General features: G+C 41.7%; 1 protein-coding gene across 1 annotated transcript; it reads left to right on the top strand.

The window, feature by feature from the left end:
* Positions 1-271: 271 nt before the first annotated feature.
* On the top strand, positions 272-18,151 carry igsf8 (immunoglobulin superfamily, member 8). Its single transcript, XM_022206605.2, has 8 exons — positions 272-519; positions 679-845; positions 5,157-5,537; positions 6,976-7,437; positions 10,152-10,330; positions 11,137-11,389; positions 12,658-13,098; positions 15,373-18,151. The coding sequence occupies exons 2-8, from the start codon at positions 791-793 to the stop codon at positions 15,501-15,503; spliced, it is 1,902 nt and encodes a 633-aa protein (XP_022062297.1). The 5' UTR covers positions 272-519; positions 679-790; the 3' UTR covers positions 15,504-18,151.
* Positions 18,152-18,622: the final 471 nt, after the last annotated feature.

Below are 18,622 nucleotides of genomic sequence, written 5' to 3'. Positions count from 1 at the left end.
TCTTGCTGCTTGGACTAGTTGAATTGCATGACACAATTGGTGCATATTTGTTGTATATTTGTTGTTAAACAATGCTTAATTAAAAAAAAATAATTAAAAAATGCTTCCCAACAGCACACGTCTCCATAAGAAACTACCTGAACCATGAAGCCACCTGTTTGTTCTACAGCTCAGACTGAATGTGTGTCCCTCTGGCGCCCCCTAGCGGTCCTTAAAGGTCCAACCTTCTCCTCCAGCTCTCTATTGTCATTGGTTCAGAATGTCGCCGTCGCTGTTTGACCAATGGCACCGGCTTGACTTCTTTTTCACAAAGCTTGTTTTGCATGGACGCTCCTCCCTTTTCGTTACCGTCACGCACACTCACGGACTCACACACCCCAACCCCCTGTGATTGTGCGGCCGCTCCACGGTTTGCACCGGACAGACGGACGGACGGCGTGTTTCTCGAGGCGCTATGATCTAAAAAACAAACCGACATATTCTGGAGCATCGATGGAGACGCGTCGGTGCGTGAAGAAGGTGACTGAATCTGCAGCTTTTGCAATATTAATCCTAATATAAATTGGGTTTGTAGTTGGCTGATGGCGGCAACTCTCCTCTCTGTGTGTAATCTCTGTTTCTGCTACATTAATGCTCTGCTTTTCCTCCCTTAAAATAATAATAATAATAATAATGCAGACGCATTTGGCCTCCCCGCGGCGGTTCGAACTATGATCGACGCTAAACAGGCAGAGGAACACGGAGAGAGAAATCTGACTCAACATAATCCATCTGGACGTCAGGGGGGGAGATGAGGACCATGATGGCTTCGATGAAAACAGCATTATTCGTGTTTTTGCACGGGGGTGAGTCTATCCGTGTTGTACCTGTTCGCTGTCTGGCGCATGGAGATGCATTTGCACCATTGTTGCCAAACACAATATTCATTTGATTCATTTTTAACCATGCACACTACAGTTTTTTTTTTTGTTAATATGCATGGTGTGTAATCTGTGGGGCATTTGTCAGAGTATTTAAAAATCATTTTTGCACTTTAAATGCAGAAATAACTGATAAAGTAGTCCAATTTTGTAAGAAGAATCACTCACTGGATGCACAGGTGGTTATTTTTTTTGTCTTGGTTTGGCATCCATGAAGTCATAATAACAAATATTTGCATATAAGGACTCTGAAATTTACATAATTTATTTACATATTTGTGAAAATCATAGGTAGTTTCTATTTATTCATATATTTTACACCTCTTAATAGTCTAACTATGGTCATCTTTATGCTTTTGCTGCTTGTTTTATGCTGCTGTATTTGCAGATTTAATGTACATAATCTGATGAAGCACATCCCAGACACTTGAAAGTTAGAAATAAGGGTGACTTTTAGGGTGGAAATAAGACAGATTGCAATTATGCAGAATTCGATGAGGCCATTAAAGCACACGGCTGCTTTTAAACAATTTTCCATTTGTCCTTATTTTAACTTTAAACTTTTGAACTTATATTTTACAATTTGAGCTAACAGTTTGGACACAGAGAGAGAGAATGCATGTGGTTGATGGTTTTTACCCCCCTGGTCACAGTATTGACAATTAATGATATTAAACCAGGCTTCTTTGGGGAAGGATAGTATTATTCAAAGGTCTGTGGTCCAACATGCATCTCTTTGTGGGTTCCTGATTAGAAATCGAGGGCCCCCTCCTCCTTGTTTCACCGGGTCTAATCCAGACAGTGACGATCCGTGGTGTCCCCCAGCCCTATCAATCCGAGCCCAATGTTAATTAGGACTTGATCCGCTTAAGCCTCCCACTAGTCTCCCATGTCATTATCTATGGGCGTGTTTTTTAATGGGGCCGTGGCTCTGCCTGTGAGAAAGCTCCAGTTGTGTTTTCAGGACTCTCTCACACACACACACCCAGACTGACAGCTAGTATTTCTAGTTGTTCTGGTAGTTATCAGCTGTAGTGACGTGCAGGGCGTGTTCGTCGATGGTGGCGATCCATTGTTCGTTGTCAGTTTAGTGGGCGTGTGTTTGTCATGGTGGGATAATTGCATCTCATTTGCATTTACAAATGAGTTCATTTTTTCAGCTTTTGGCTCCACATGAAGACTGAAAATGTTTCGTATTTAACCAAAATTGAATTGAAATTGCTCCAGAACTTCAAATTTTTCCCCCAGAATGTGAAAGTTTATTTAGTAGATCAGCTCTCTGACCTCATGTCCTGTGGTCAAACTAATTATTAAATGCTGATAGATAGATAGATAGATAGATAGATAGATAGATAGATAGATAGATAGATACTTTCTTTAATCCCGAGGGAAATTCAAGTATTTAATGTGAAAGTATTTAATAATTTTCTGATCACAGCAATGCTACTTTTTGTAAGCCATTCGATTCTTTTTGCTTTGAATTAGTTCTATATTCTTACTGCTTACAGCCTTCTTAGATTGAAAATTAAAATTTATAACAAACAATTCTATCATTTTAACATTTCATCCAGCTGTGACATTTCAATTTGCTTATTTTATCAAAGAAAACCTCCCAGATATTCAGTTTACTGACCAGTGTGATAAATAGCATTAAATCTTCCCATATAACAAACTGTCATTTAATTATCTAACTTGCTGGCAGTTTATTTCCTATTATTGACTCCCTAACAAATCAGTGGAGCTGCAGGTATTTTTAGTGTCTCTTGTCATATGGTTAGCTAAAACGACACTAGTAAACAATGTAATGTTGCAGAAAACATTTATTTACAAGCTGCCTTTCTTATCAGCCTCTCTGTAGATTGAAAGGACTGTTGGAGTCATTTGTTACAACAAAAATACTGGACTTTTCTCATGAAAATCTGAACTCAACTGCATAAATGTCATCTCAGATTTTCCTTCTTGCTTTTAAAGAGGAAGCTCTGTACTGTCATTTACCATCTTTTTAAACTCTGACCTGTTCCCTTTTACAGAGTCACTATGGACATGTGAGCATTTTGGACAACTACCCTAAATCTGAGAGAATACTGTAGTCGTGGCACGAGAAGTTTCAGTGCCTCTGGCTGGAAGACGGTTTCAGTAATTTAGTCCTCCAGGTTGATCTGAGCCCGTCACTATTTCAGAGAGATTTTAGGGGAAGTTTGTGTTCCGAAACCAGACACTAGCTGACTCGATGAAATAGTGATGCTGGGACCTGGAAGCTGGCTGCTCTCCCCCTTAAGGCTCTCACTGAACAGTTTTTATCAGGAAGAGAACACTGAATATCTGCCAGACTTCCATTAAAGAGTGAGACAACGGGGATAGAGCTCATTTGAGAGTTCCCTTTTGGCTTGACTAAAGTGTTTTCACTCCATTTCTGTGTGATTTGCAGTGCAGAGATATCAGGTTTAGCTCATTTCATTACTATGTGCTCTGTGGCCTTTGGCTTTGACTGCGTTTGCACTGTGAAATAGCATTTGTATACTTTAACAGGAACATCTTTTTCAAAATGTAGCAACACTGTAGCTCACATTAATAAATGTCTTCATTTTATTTGCAGGATGGAGGAAATGTTCTGTTTTGCAGAACGTCACGTCTGTTACTGCGTTAGATAAGAGATGTTACTGTTGAGTTGCTCTCATTGATATGTGTGATTGATTGACTGATGAGAAATAGGTTTTTAGGTGTCATTTTCCCAGAAAAAGTTCAATACATGACCTAGTTTCAACTTCTGAGTTGCTTATCTTGCTGTTTTGTTGTGACAGATAAGGGACATGTTATGTTTCAGTTTTAGCGTGTTGAGCGGTATAAGCCATTTGAAGACGCCCCCTTAGGATTTAAGACCTGTTTTTATTGTTTCACACATTTTATAGACACAATCATTAGCCATGGAGTGAATGTGTCCACTCATTGTAAGGTTGGTAGCTCAGCCTCTGGCTCCTCAATGTGATGAATTGTTCTTGGGCAAACACTGAACAAGAAGTTATTGCTGATGTGGAGTCCTGACGTGTCAAAACTAATACTCAGAGTCATCCAAAGTAGTTTAAATCAATCCACTGGACTTTAAGAAAGTTTCTTGAAGACGTTTCACCTCTCATCCCAGAGGCTTCGAAGCCTCTGGGATGAGAGGTGAAACGTCTTCAAGGAACTTTCTTGAAACCTATTTCTCATCAGTCAATCAATCACACATATCAATGAGAGCAACTCAACAGTAACATCTCTTATCTAACGCAGTAACAGACGCGACGTTCTGCAAAACAGAAGAAACTTCCTTGAAGACGTTTCACCTCTCATCCCAGAGGCTTTGAAGCCTCTGGGATGAGAGGTGAAACGTCTTCAAGGAACTTTCTTAAAGTCCAGTGGATTGATTTAAACTACTTTGGATAACCATGACCTGGATGAATGAGAACCTACACAGACAATACTCAGAGTCGTCTTTCAAGTCAAAGCACAGTTTTACTTGTGCAATGAATCACTTGAACAGAGCAAAGTCTGAACGAGTGACTGACAGTAAGTGGAAACAATTTGGTTTTTACGCAAGCACATCCACAAGTTACACTGGTATTATTGGTTTCACAGCAGCCAGTTTCATCCGGCTGCTTACAGGACCAACTTGTTATGTTTTCATGGTCAAAGTTAAATCATGGAATTTTACCAGGTACATCGGGTTGTCGCAGTTCACCGTCACACAGTTATACAGTAGTTTGAAATCATAAAGAGCATTTAATCATAGCATCATTTTAATATTATAACAGCAGGGGATAACCTTACAGAGCAGCTCTGCTGTCATTAGTCTGAAAGTGATGGACACTGTGTGGAACGTACCATTTACTTGTTGTGAGACGACAGTTCATCCTGTTTTTTAGTGAGCTGTACCTTTAAATACGGCCCCAACAAAAACAATTACAGCATTAGATTACTGACACAATTGCATCACATTCATTAAACACGTCGTTGTATCATGAGAAAGCCGACCCAGAGCCCCAGCCCCACTGTGTTTTTCCTCCACAGCTATTTAACTCATCGATTCCCTGTTAGCCCATCATCAGCTCAGGATATTGATCGCTCAGTCCATGTACTAAACATGCTGCGAGGCAAGGCTGTCACCCACAGAAATTGACATTGTTGCTGTTTCCATGCTTTCCCCATCAGCACATCTTTCACGTTCTTGCTGCCTCTGCTTATTTCTCTTTTTTCCAGTGCTCCAGTACGCTCTGTGCCGCGACGTAACCCTTCCCACCGGACCCCTATTCCGTGTGGCCGGGTTCCCCCTCTCCCTTCCCTGCAGTGTATCAGGATACGAAGGCCCACGCACACAGGACTTTGAGTGGTTCCTGTACAGGGATGACGCTGGTGGAAGACAGATGGGAGTGGTGTCCACCAGAGACAAGGGCTTCCCATACGCCCCGTTCCAGGCCCGGGTGAGGAACGGGGAGGTGAGAGTGGAGAGGGACTCAGGAGACAAGGTCAGACTAATGATCCAGAGGCTCCGGGCTGAAGACCAGGGCAAGTATGAGTGCTACACGCCCAGCACGGACAGCACCTACCAGGGGAACTACAGCGAGACAGTCATTGTCAAAGGTAAGACCCGAGTTCATTTTAAGTTCTATGGGTATGCAAAGGACTGGATGATATATTCAGTATAAGACTGTCTAGTTCCCACTGATGGTGTAAAACTGTAAAGAGGCAACAAATATATACTTTGAAAAATCTTTGAAACCCAGAATGATTTGTTTACGTGGCTGGGCGTTGTCGCTTTTAGCAAACATACTACAACGTGAGATGAGATGTTCTGCATGTGTTAGATCGAGTTTTAATCATGAATTTGGTGCACTAGTAAATATGAACAGCAGCAATCATGCTTGAGCAACAAATACAGAGGAATAAAACACATCATACTCTTAAATTCGATGAATTCACTGATGGATTCTTATCTTTTCATTGGGTTTTATTGACAGTAAAATACAGAATATCACTGGACTTTTCCATAAACCCAACGAAGAGAGATTAAAAAGCTGTTTTAGCAAAATATTTAAGCAGCAAATAGCAGAAAATACTATGGAAACATAATAAAGTTACAAAAAAACCACAAAGAGAGTAATCAGGGATCAGCGACAGAAACTATAAAAGCCAAAATTTATATAAATTCTTAGCATAAACAGGTCAAAAGAAGTAATGTAATTGCCCACTTCTGAAAAACTGTTGATAACGTAAAGCACCTTACAACTGCAACATTTGGCTTTCAGGGTTTTATAGAAATCCTGTTAATATTCTAAAAGTAAGGTATTGTAAAATGATTGCTTTTGGTATTCATACTGCAAACCTTTCATCAACATCTGCTGTCAGAAGTCATTAAATGACACCCATCCCTTGTTGCAGCCAGATGATAATCATAGTTTAGCTGTAATGTATGGAAACCAAGCAGAGTGCTGCATTCAGGTTCCATGATGATGTTCACCGTACAAGGAGATTGAGTTGACAGCTCTACACTGCATCAACCAGACGGAGGGCATGTTTCATTGATTAATTGTTGTACGTGTTTAACTTGGTACACGGCAACATTCCTCATTCTAAACTATTATTTATACTCTCCATCTGGAGTTTGCACTCTGCCTTTTCCTTTCTGTTTCTCCCTATGAACTTGATACTTGTGCACTGAGATCCTTCTGCTCAAGCTGTCCAAAATATTTGGACGACCGTACATCGTCCATATGGTTACCGGTTCTGTTTCTGTTAATCATCTGCTTTGTTTGAGACTCAGTTTATGTTTGAAGGACGCTGGCTGTTGGATTTGCAGCTGAGTATTGTCATAGCCTGCTAATCCCCTCTTCCTTTGGCATCAGCCAGAGGCGATAAAAGGCTTGGACTCTCCCTCAGCATTTCATTATTTGCTTTAGTGTTCTAAACATATACACCTTAACAGCACACAGGGCAGAGAAATTGAGTTTGACATATTTTTTCCTCCCATCTGTCTCCTGTAGCGGCTCGCTCTAATATAATTGTCTGTCTCTGCGTACAGTGATCCCCGACACGCTCCAGATCAGCTACTCCCGCGCGCTCACCGGCCAGCCCACGCCAGAGGGGGCTGAACTGACTCTGACCTGCTCCGCCAGCATCCAATCGGAGCAGCTCACCCATCTGTCCATCACATTCGGGAAGCGTGGCGGTGGAGACGGCTCGGCGAGCGGAGCAGGAGGGGAAGTCAGCACCGTCAGAGAGATTATCTCCATCGACAAGCTTCTGGGGGTCGTCCCCGGACGTTTCTACAAGAAGCGCTACGATGACGGAGAGATAACGCTGGAGAAGAGGAACGGAGAGGGCGGGCAGGGCGTGTACGTGATGAGGATGAGGGCGGTGCAGCCGGACGACACCGGCTCCTATTTCTGCGAGGCCTCTCAGTGGATTCTGGATCCTGATCGATCGTGGCAGAAAATTGCACAGAGAACGCTGGATATTGGCAACCTGACTGTTCAGCAGCTAGGTCAGTGAACTTAGAAACTGTCACAAGCACGTTGTACAATGGCTCACTGCACTCAAACACAACGCACACTGGTAGATGACGACATTAGAAATACAACCTTCAGCACGTGATATAGTTCTGAAAAAGTCAGCCTCACTGGTTAAAGGCGATGTAAGATAAATGATGGGATCAGTCTGAGACGGGAACAAACGTCAGAGGTTTGGTTTCTACATGTCAATTCAAGGCTCTGTATTGTTTTTCTGATGTTGCCAAGGAAGCTGTTGGCCTGGACTGGTAGATCCGTTGAGTAAATTGGACTCCATCCAGATTTCAGGCTCTGGATGTTTGTGTTACTTAACTGCTTAACTGAATGCCTAGCTTACCGGCTGACCAGCTTTCTGACTAGATGGATGACGCCTGATTAAATAACCGAGTACACATTTACATTCAGCTTGTTGCCTTGTTTGTTAGCTGCTTACACACAGCAAGTGTTGCAGTTTCTGTCTGATGGGCTGTTTGGGAATCTGGGTGGTGCATGTTTAGCTGTTTCCTCTCTGGAGCTAAAGGCTGTTTTCATTCTTTGCCAGTTATTTATTATAAAATAAATCCCATCTCATAGTCATTAAAATGTGCTGCTCGCTATAAAATCCAATCATTTTCAGTATGCCATATTTCAAGACCAAGAAAAGCTGCCAGTTCTCACATTTGAGAACTTCTGTTGGAATTTCCATTTATTTTTCCTATTTTTGTTGCACTTACCAGTTCATTTTCTGTCAGTCAGGCCTTCACCTGTCAGACTACCTGACTGAAAGCTAAATGCTCAGCCGTCCTGTTTATTATCCAGCTGGATTTAGAAGGTCAATAGCAGGCTGGCTGGGCAGCTACATAACCGCCTGTTGCCTTCATGCTCTCCTCAATTTAAATTTCAAAGCGTCTGTGCAGGTCTGAAGGGTTAAGTAATCTTCTCTCCTGCCTCGGCCCTTTGTAGCTTGCACAGGGAACCGTGATCATTCTGTCAGACTGATGTGTCATTCCAGCACTGCTGTGCTTAGCAATCCTTCCTCAAAGACTTGTTTAATCTAGCAGAATGAGAAGGGCTCTCGGTGTAGACGGCATATTCCATAAATTTGCTCAGAGGGCACGGCTGTGAATATATTGTTACCTCTTCAACTGTAAGTTTTATTGTAAAGTTTAAATTCTGAGTTGGTTTTAAATAATCAGTCAGCATTGTGACATCTTTAATTAATGTGCTGCTGATGAAAGGTAAAGACGATATGGATCTGTTTTTTTTTTTTTCTTGGGAAACAAAACTAAAGCTGAAGTGGAAGCTCTGGAGCTCATCAATGCATTCATTGTCTCTTTACAGACGCTCACTGACAAGTACTATTTAGTTCTACGTTTTCTGGCCTGTCGTCTGACAAATGCAACGGTCTGACGCGTCTCCTTTTGTTTAAATACATAATGTGTCTATTATCAAGAAGCATCTGTGTTTAGAGTGTTGTGGTTAGATGAGGCTGTGCGTACACAGTGGACTCTAACTTTTACAGTCCGTTATATCCGTGAAATAAACAATATTAATATATTTTAGACTTTTACAAGGCTAATAAGGACATTTTACATTTAATTAAGTTTAGGTAATTTGGTATGTTTATTCTGAATTACTTCCAAAGTGAATGTATTTGCTTTGTAAGCTTGTAGACTGAAGTAATATTTATGCATGCAGTGTAATTGTGTTGTCAGGTCACGGCCCTTTATCATTTCTCTGCTGTTGAGTACAGTAGTAAAACTAGAGTGTAATAAATGTGATAATGGTGTCTTACAACAGGTGGATATGTCTATGTGTATATCTACTGCACCCAGGCAAGTTCATGTTTTCCATGAAAACTCACCCTTTTATTCATGTGCTAACTTAATTACACAAATGTTTTCTAATCATCAGTGAGTCTTTCAACATCATTAGCTAACACAATGTAGCATTAGAACACAGGAGTGATGGTTGCTGGAAATGTTCCTCTGTACCCCTATGGAGATATTCCACTAAAAATCAGCCGTTTACAGCTACAATAGTCATTTATTACATTAACAATGTCTACACTGGATTTCTGATTCATTTAATGTTATCTTCATTGAACAAAACTGCTTTTCTTTCAAAATAAAGCCATTTCTAAGTGACCCCATACTACCATGTGTAGATAATCCGTTAAAAATCAGCCGTTTCCAACTAGTATAGTCATGTAGTATTTATAGTCATTGATGCTGTATGCAATGGATACTATGGATTTTTGTCCAATGTGATTTATTTAGAAGCCTGAATGTGAAACACAGATTAAAGAAAAGTCTGCTGCTTTATGTAGCAAAATGATTTTTATCCTACTTTCATCGTTAGTCATCACACTACCACTCACATTTATTTGACTGATCTAAAAAGTCCATTAGTGCACAATATAAAAAGAATCCCATTCTAGTCACTGATCTGTTCTAATGCTCCATTTTGTTCTATATTGTTAGAGTTGTGCTTGCTGGACTTTTGCTTCCTGCTAAAGTGCCAGTCCATTTTGTAGTACAATGTAGCAGAGAAGCCACTCTTCCCTTTCTGGCCGCAGAAGTGGTGTCTGACTTCCTGTAAAGACGTTCACTGTCACAGTCTTAAGTGCTTTTTTGTGGCCTCCCCCGAACGAGTTTCTGGTGGTTAACCTTTTATTAAGCTCTCTGCGTCTGTCTCTTCCTCTCTCCAGCCGAGTCTCTGAGTGTAACATCTTCGCCCAAAGGTGAGGTGACCCTGCAGGTTGGTTCTCCTCTCATCCTGACCTGCGAGGTGCTCGGGCTGCCGTCTGAAGTGAAGTCAGGCCTGCTGGTCCAGTGGATGAAAAGGGGATCTGTCAGCAGCGATGTGGTCGGGAGCGGAGGAGTGGAGGTGTGGGAATTCTCCGTGGTTTATTGTGTGTTGTCGCTCATTGTCTGTTCTTGAATATAGTGGGACAAAACAAAGATTAAAGGTTTAATTTACTCATTAACTCATAGTCAAAATCAGCTGAAATGACAGATAGATGTAGCCTAGCCGCGCTAGACCCATGTTCTGAATTCTGAAGGCACAAGGGTCTAGGGCCGCTCGACAGGGAGGGAGGCGGGCTAAAAGGTTGTCTTTCAAATCACTCTGCAGCAATTGGGTAGGTATACAACCAATCAGCGCAACGAATAGGCTGACGTAGTTCCTAGAGCGCCGGCAGATTGTGGCTAAGTCCCATTAGCTCCCCAACCAGCGGAGCCAGCTGGTATATTAAGGATTTGCCATATCCTGTCGGCATAAGTCCAAATACGTCTTTCTTCTCAATGAAACACTTCAGTGCCGTCCTTTGTTTATCTTTCAAGTTGAATTTTAGCTTCAAATCTTTAAGGGCTGTGGCCAAAGCCGAGTCGAAAGATAACTGTTTATTGTGCGCCGGTTGTTTCTGTCAGAATCGTCGCGCCTCTGTCGTCACTTCGTTACGCCCGCCTTCTGACTCTACACTTTATGGTGATTGGTCCGGCCAGTTTTAGGAGAATCCAGCCTCGAGCCTTATGGAGGGTAACTAGACCCTCCCTGGCAGAGAATTAAATTTGTTGCCGTGGGTTGTGTAGCGCGGCTAGGCTAAGATAGATGTGAAATATTTTGTGCTAGAATGCTGGAGGGACAGTTCTGTCAAATGTCAAACGTGCTGATGCGCTGTGTTTTACGTTAAGGTCGAGGTTGCCCAGATGAGCCCAGATGGCATCGTAAGCTGGGGCGACGACCTCAGCAGAGCGAGTGGAGGGTCGATGGAGAAGGTGGCCGAGGGGAGGTACTCTCTGAAGCTCTTCTCGGCCCGGCCCTCTGACTCAGGGGTGTATCGGTGTGTGGTGAGCGTGTATGCCGGGCGGAGAAATCCCGGCCTGTCTATGCCTGCCACACTCACCCAGAAGTCCGAGGGAGTCACTGTCAACCTGAAGACCAAAGGTGAGATTCAAAGACTTCAAGCTGTGTTGTCTGCCGTTGGACTGAGATGATGGTTACTAACACACCAAACCTAAACATACTGGCACTGGAAGCAAATCCTGCTGATTTGACCCTTAAAGTTTATTCCTGACCTTTGAAGCAGGAGTTAATAGATGCTCATCATCACATAAAAAATGTGCATAAGGTTACGAGGCCCAGCAGCCTGCGTGAGATTGGGTCACTTTAACCCTCGTGTCGTCCTGCGGGTCCAATTGACCCGTTTTAAAGTTTGAAAATGTGGAAAAAATCATCTATTTTTACAGTGAAGCTTCTTATGTCCACATTTTCAACATTTTTACGAAATCTCTGAACATTTTATGGTGGAAAAAAAAGAAATGTAAAAAACATAGCTGCATTTTGATTGATTTTTTTTTCTGGTGAACGTTCTTCAAGTAAGTATTACTGATATGATTTTTTTGGGAAGATTTTTACTCTTTTTTTTTTTTTGAAAGAATAGTTGTGTATGATGTATATTGCTATGAAATGTGCAGACTTTCATAGTGATCATGTGAAATTCTCATCCTGGATTACCACTATTTTGTGCCACTTTATCTGGATTGATTGTCATGAGATTTTCCACTCTTATGTCCCTTCAGGGTATTTTGTAGTAACTTTGATGATCCGCTGATTTTTATCTGATGCCATCATCTAATCTAAATTTGAATTCACGTGAATCATTCAACTCAAAGAGCCCCTGTGCCCAAGTTTAGTTTCACTGAGACTCTCAGTGTTGTTCTTTCTGCTATTGATTACATTGACTGTTCAGGAACTGCTGTATTGTTTTGGTCTGACAAATGATTTACAGTTTTGGGTGTATTGAGGTTCTTGGTGGCCCGGAGGTCTGGGACGGGAGCCATTTGGCTACAGCGTGCTTGAACTCTGGAACAGCACAGCCAGATTTCTGTTCCAGCTTGACTGATATGCCTCCAAGTTTCTAATAAATTGTCTAAAATATTCAAGGCACTCCTCAAAATCTTAAAAAGATTCATGTTGACGTGTTTTAGTTTGTATGCTATGAACAATGCCTTCGCTGAAATCAAAAATTTATAAGCTTCTGCGGTTTTCTTCAGTTGTTGTCCTCTTGGGCAGACTTCAAAATCTTGGTTATTTCATTACTTCAACATTTGAGACGTCTGTTTTACCACAGATGAAAATCATCTCTTTAGCTGTCACATGTGTTTAGTTTACCCTCTTTAAACTGCGTTTTAAATCTTCATTCCTTTCTGCAGCTGTTTTGGTTTCTGCTGCGGCTCAGCTCCTTCCTGGTCCTCTGCTAAAAAGAGGCAGCACCGTCACCTTAATCTGCAACGCCACCATGACCACCACCGGCCCCGCCCTGGCTCAGGTGGACTTCCTGCGGTGGCCAATCCCTGAACCGGCTGTCAAGAAAGCGTCTGATGTCACTCCACTCGACCCACCTGTTGAAAGGACACTGCTAGCCACTCTCCAGTACGACGGGATTGTAAATATCTACACCGACGGCAACAAGATCAGCATCGACCGCCTGTCAGCTGTCACCTACAGGCTGAGGGTCCACACGGCGACCATGGAGGACCAGGGCATGTATGCATGCCGTGCTGAGGCGTGGGGGCAGGACCCACATGGAGGCTGGTACAACACCGGGGCCAAAGCAGAGTCCAATGCAGTGACTGTTTACCTGTATGCCAGAGGTAAGAGTCCCCCAGTGGATTTGTTCTTTGTAGTAATCACAGACAGAGTGGATAAATGTGAGGAGCTACCTTATTTACTAAGGTGTTTATCTGGGGAGGTTTTCTGCCAAGACCTCGATTCTCCTCTGTGCACAGTCTCTCCCTTGTGGAAGCTTCATCATTCTGGCTACTCAGCAGCTTCACCGGAGCTTTTGGGGGTAATGGGGCGAGTGCTGCTCCCGAGATCGATTCTGGTTGTTTGAGGATCGAACTGACGAATCAATCGGGGGATCAAACTGACAACCTCCAGTGCCAAGTTGGAGGATAGCCCGTGTAAATTTAAAGCATTTACTCTTAACCTTGAATAGTGACTGCACCTTTTGTGTCGATTGATTCCACCCCAGATCCTTTTCCTGCCATTCGTAGCAAACTACAGAGCAAGCTTCTCTGTTGGTACAAGTTAAATGTACAAATTTGCACTTGATCTCACCTGTTACTGCCCCAAGTATCTGATTAGTGGACAGCAGTAGTTTAATTCTGGGGGATTAGTTGTAGTCCTTCAGACCTTGCTTACGTATGCTTTTATCACTAAAATTTTTTCTAGTATTGTCAAGGATTAAAGCATGTCTACGGTGAAGCTGGAGTGGCCATGAACAGAGAGTTTGTTATGTTGCCAGGGGCATTCCAACAAGAAGAGATTATACACTAATCTTCCTGCATGTGTGTCTTCTGCTGGGTGAAATAATCTTTACTAGATCTTGGGTGCGTTTGTATTGTTGGGCGTTTTGTCCTCATGCAGATATGATCGAAATATAATGTGTAATGGTGTAAAATTAGTCAAAAGCTCTTCTAGAACTGTGAACATGATCATTTTAGTTTGTCACTGGTTGTTAGTTAGTTGTTGACCTTTGTCCAGTTTAACATAACTTACTGTCGATCCTGGATTAAGCCTAAATGAACTCAGTTTTCTGCACTATTTAATTGAATCACCAAAGCAAACTGTCAACGACACAGTCTGTAAACCCAGTGGACATCGATGGTCGTCATTGGTTTGATTTACATTTTTTCTCTTTCATTTTTTGTTTGTGTTAATTTAGCATTTACACCATGGTTCAAAAGTTTGGGGTCACCCTGGAAATTTCATGTTTTCAATGCAAACTCGTACTTTTAGTCATGTGCTAACATAATTGCATAAAAGTTTTCTAATCTTCAATGAGCCTTTTATCACCATTAGCTAACACAATGTAGCATTAGAACACAGGAGTGATGGTTTCTGGAGATGTTCCTCTGTACCCCAATGGAGATATTCTATTAAAAATCAGCTGTTTCCAGCTAGAACAGTCATTTACCACATTAACAATGTCTGAACTGTATTTCTGATGAATTTATTGCTATCGTAATTGGAAAAAAGGTGCTTTTATTTCAAAAATAAGTGCATTCTAAGTGACCCCAAACTTTTGATCGGTAGTGTTCTTAAAAATGTGTTTAATCAAAGCATATATATTAATAATAATCAAAATGATTATACAACACCAAAGGAAACTGTACAAAGTAAACAAAATTAAAACACATCAACATTAAAAATATAAAACTATTGTGCATATCCATGAAAAATTCAACTGGACCTGCTGTATTTTCTCCATTTAATCCTCTTGTCTTTTTTTTTATTGCCACAATCGCACCATTTATTAAAGCCACAAACTGCAGAAACAGAAAGAACCATCAGGTTTTCAGGCCTTGAACTATTCAGCCGTTTGGTGCTTTTTTGTTGGAAAACTAATCTAAGGTTAAAAGACATGATATCTCATTAGCATCACTGTATTATACATATCTCTTTTTTTTTTAAATTGCCAAAAATAAACTAAAATTCTGCGCTCCACGGTGCAGCCACGAAGCCATCAGTGACTCAGCTGTCATCAGTGATCACAGAACAACAATTCAGGGACTTTTCAGCTGAACTATAGGCTGTGTTTACAGAGAGCAGATAGGAGACAAATACGGAGACAAAATAGTAATCTAAGTGATATCTATAATATCTAGAGCTGACAATGTTATACATGTTGATTCCAGATTTTGTTCAATATCTGTAAAATAAGTCAAACAAAGACGACTTTAGTTTTTTTATGATTTATAGCATTAAAACTTTCGCTCTATTTCTATCCATGATTGTGCTCTTTTCATAAAGATGCACGACTTTGTGTTGCACAAAAAGTTATTCAAAGTAATTTTCAGTATATCTGCAGTCTTAATGAAGATGTCACTGAATTCTTCTTTTTATTTTCCTCCTCCTTTCAGCTGCTGACCTCCTGCTCATCCCTCTGGTGATCGGCGTCTCATCCGCCTTGTTTGTCGGCATTGTCATCATCGCCACGGTAACCTGCTGCTTCATGAAGCGGCTGGCGAGGCAGCGTGCTCACCAGAAATAACCATCCGCTGTCGCCTGCCGTCTGGAATCTGATTGTTCGTGAAGCGGCACAAAGAGCTGATGCGCACATCATAATGGAAAAAAAAATGGCCCACAAAATAACTTCACAAAATGAAGTATAAGGTGACTGTCGCCTTGATAGTTGATTGTCTGTGTTTTGACCTTCCCGTTTAACAATCAATGCCAAAAAAAAAAAGTCAGTTTTGTATTCTCGTATTTTTATATCCAAACCTTCTTTGGGCACAACATATTTTTGTGATTGCTGCATTGTGCACTAATAGACATAGTCGCATGAATTTTTGAGGCCACCATCTCGCTGTTCCTCTCCACATTTTAAGTGGGGAAAAGACACTTTCTTTGGTTCCTGCTTCCATCTTAGCCTAAACCACATTTTTAGTGAACTCCTTCTCCCAGCTTATTATCGTTTCAACTGAAAAAAAGGTCAGAATCCAAACATGTTACAGCAGGTTTGGTTTAAGTCTCCTACATGTGAGGAATCTGACTGTAAAAGTGTTGTTTGTGAAGAACCCACTGCCCTCTGGGAAGTCATGGCTTGATTTTTACAATGTGATGCTATGAAGATGGTTTATGTGATACTGGATATGTCATCCTGCTTTGACTAATGGTGCAAGTTTCCCACAAACAAAGGACATTCTGTGTTTTTACAAGTTGTTGATGGTTGTTCCTTCCTCAGACTGCATGTTTTTTGTTTTATAATACAAAAACCAACTATGTCTAAATGTATGTGCATGGTTCAGGCACTGCCACTGACAGTCACATGAATGCTGATGGGAGCAGTTCAGCCTCCAGAAACTTAATAAGAGCAGGGGCGTTCCACCGCCTGCAGCCCGGCACCACTCTGCATCTAAACAATGTCTCAGTCTGTTGCTTAATAAGGAAGCCGCTGGCTGGGGACTTTCAGATGCAGACCGATCGAGTACGAATCCCAATTTCAAGCATTCTTCGCCTGTGAAGCTTCAGGTTTTAGAGTTTTCTATACAGATTTATAGATTTGACAGAGAAAATGGAGGAGAAACCCAATATGCACTGAGGTGAAATATGTAAATACTCTATGGAGTTTAGCTGTTTATTTTCTTAATGTAGGTACAAGTGTGCTGTAGCACCGTGTTTCTTTGGCGATCACCTGTGTTTAACATTCTGCAGCACTCTGGTCTGCTCTGTTGAAGCACTTGGACAAATAAACGGGACTGGGACCAAAGCCCCTCGGTATCCATCCATCCATTCTCTATACACCGCTTTATCCTCACTAGGGTCGGGGGGTGCTGGAGCCTATCCCAGCTGACTCGGGCGAAGGCAGGGGATACTCTGGACAGGTCCCCTTGGTATTCTTTTACTTGATTTTCTTCCAGCTGAAAAGTCATTTCTTTGCTTTTTTCTTTCTTATTTTGTGGGGATTAATCGTTGCTAAGCTCTTGTTGAGTGACTGTGATAGAAAAAAACAGTTCTGTGAAAAGGAAATTCCCTGTTTGTTACGCTGCCTGACAGGAAAGCTGTTGTGTTGTTTCATGCTGTTTAGGATTCTTGTCCCCGAGGTGAGAATTTCCTGAGGAGTGCAGTCATTTGACCAGACAGTTTAGTGGAGCCTCGCTATCGTCGTCATAGTTATCATGTGGTTTCAGGCCACACATTTCTGCTGCCAAGACTTATTATGTCTATAGCTCCGGCTGCTAGCCCGCAGAAATCTGTTGGACAGATTTACTGTGTCTGCACACTTAAAATGGGTGAAATCCATCCTCCTCTTCCTGTTGAAAGCAACACTTAAGAAAAGTTTGGGGCCCGCATTGTGCCATCATTTAAGGCTTGATACATGTTCGCGGGAAGGAGGAGGAAGGCGAAATTTGTCGTTATTCCGCTCGTCACTCTCTCATTGAAGCGATCTCGGCTCACTTTTCAGACTCGTCTAAATTTGTTTGCACTGAGCTGTACTTTACTGTCTCGGTTTATCTTTACTCTCTGTCTGTCTCTGTTGGAGTCGCTCTAAAGCTCCTCCCTAACCTGTGCTCCCTAAACCCTGATTATAAATGTTGTTCATGAACATTAGGGAATAAAATCACAGCTCTGCTTGCTTCCTGAGCTACTTTGTTCCAGATCAACTACTCAAAGCTGATTTGTTCCCCCACATACCCACCTACCGCACGATTACACTCTTGCACACATACATGGATGCACGTGCACACAGCAGCAGCAGTAGGACGGTGCTGGCTGGTGTTTTAGATGGAAGTGAGTATCTGCGTATTCATCTCTAATCCCTGTTTATGGCTGCAGTGTGTCCTGCTGCCCTTCCCCCAACCCCCTGTGTGTTACAGCAGCAATGTGGCTCACACTCGATTCATTTCAATCTCTTTTCCCTGAGAATTACTGCCAGCTGTAAACAGTGTTGCACATAGCGTGCAGAGTACAAGAACTGCTGTCTAAGTCGTATTTTTGTTGAAGATGTATTAAACCCTTTCATGAAGGTGTTATGTTCTGTTTGGATTGTTCACTCATGCTTTAATACCACTGTTCCCGAATGCATCTTACTGCCATGTGAAACATAAAGACAGGTTATTGCTCAGTTTGTTTCTTATGGTGCTTTGGCAAACCTGCCAGTTGATAAAACCAATAAACCACTCTGGATTTATAATGTCACTTTGCCTATTTTATTCCTTTTATTTTCTGCTGCTTTGATAAAAAGTCTTTTCAGCAGAAAATCCTGGAAACGTTCATTATCGGAGGCCTCTGGAGACATCTGAGGTATTGCAGGACATTCTGCGGGGAGGAAAATAATCCAATCTGTCTGACAAAGTGCTCATGAGCCAGTTGAGCATATTTTCCATCTACAGAACGAAAAACCAAAAGATTTCTTGTGGTTTCTGCAGTTTCCGTGTTCGAAGCAGGAAAGCAGAGGCTTATATTTCAGCTCAAGTTTCTGTAAGTCTTTTGTGATGCAGTCAACTTTGTTTTATGGTTTACATGTGTTTGACAAAAGCTAGATTTTTATTGATAAATCTCTGAAAAAAATATATTTTATTGAATTTGCACTAGGTGAGAAATTCCTGATACAATGAAACAAGTTATCTAGAGGGCAACAGAATATTAATTTAAACTGTCATGGAGCAC

Source organism: Acanthochromis polyacanthus, chromosome 5, assembly GCF_021347895.1.
Source record: "Acanthochromis polyacanthus isolate Apoly-LR-REF ecotype Palm Island chromosome 5, KAUST_Apoly_ChrSc, whole genome shotgun sequence".
Taxonomy (NCBI): domain Eukaryota; kingdom Metazoa; phylum Chordata; class Actinopteri; family Pomacentridae; genus Acanthochromis; species Acanthochromis polyacanthus.
Note: the sequence above shows the minus strand (reverse complement) of the source record. Positions and strands in the feature narration are given on the sequence as shown.

What these genes read in the sequence shown, in the direction of transcription:
- igsf8 (XM_022206605.2), top strand. Translation starts at nt 791, where the DNA reads ATGAGGACCATGATGGCTTCGATGAAAACAGCATTATTCGTGTTTTTG. An exon ending in CCTGACTGTTCAGCAGCTAG is followed by an intron (nt 7,438 to 10,151) that starts GTCAGTGAACTT and finishes TCCTCTCTCCAG; the next exon opens with CCGAGTCTCTGAGTGTAACA. An exon ending in TGTCAACCTGAAGACCAAAG is followed by an intron (nt 11,390 to 12,657) that starts GTGAGATTCAAA and finishes TCCTTTCTGCAG; the next exon opens with CTGTTTTGGTTTCTGCTGCG.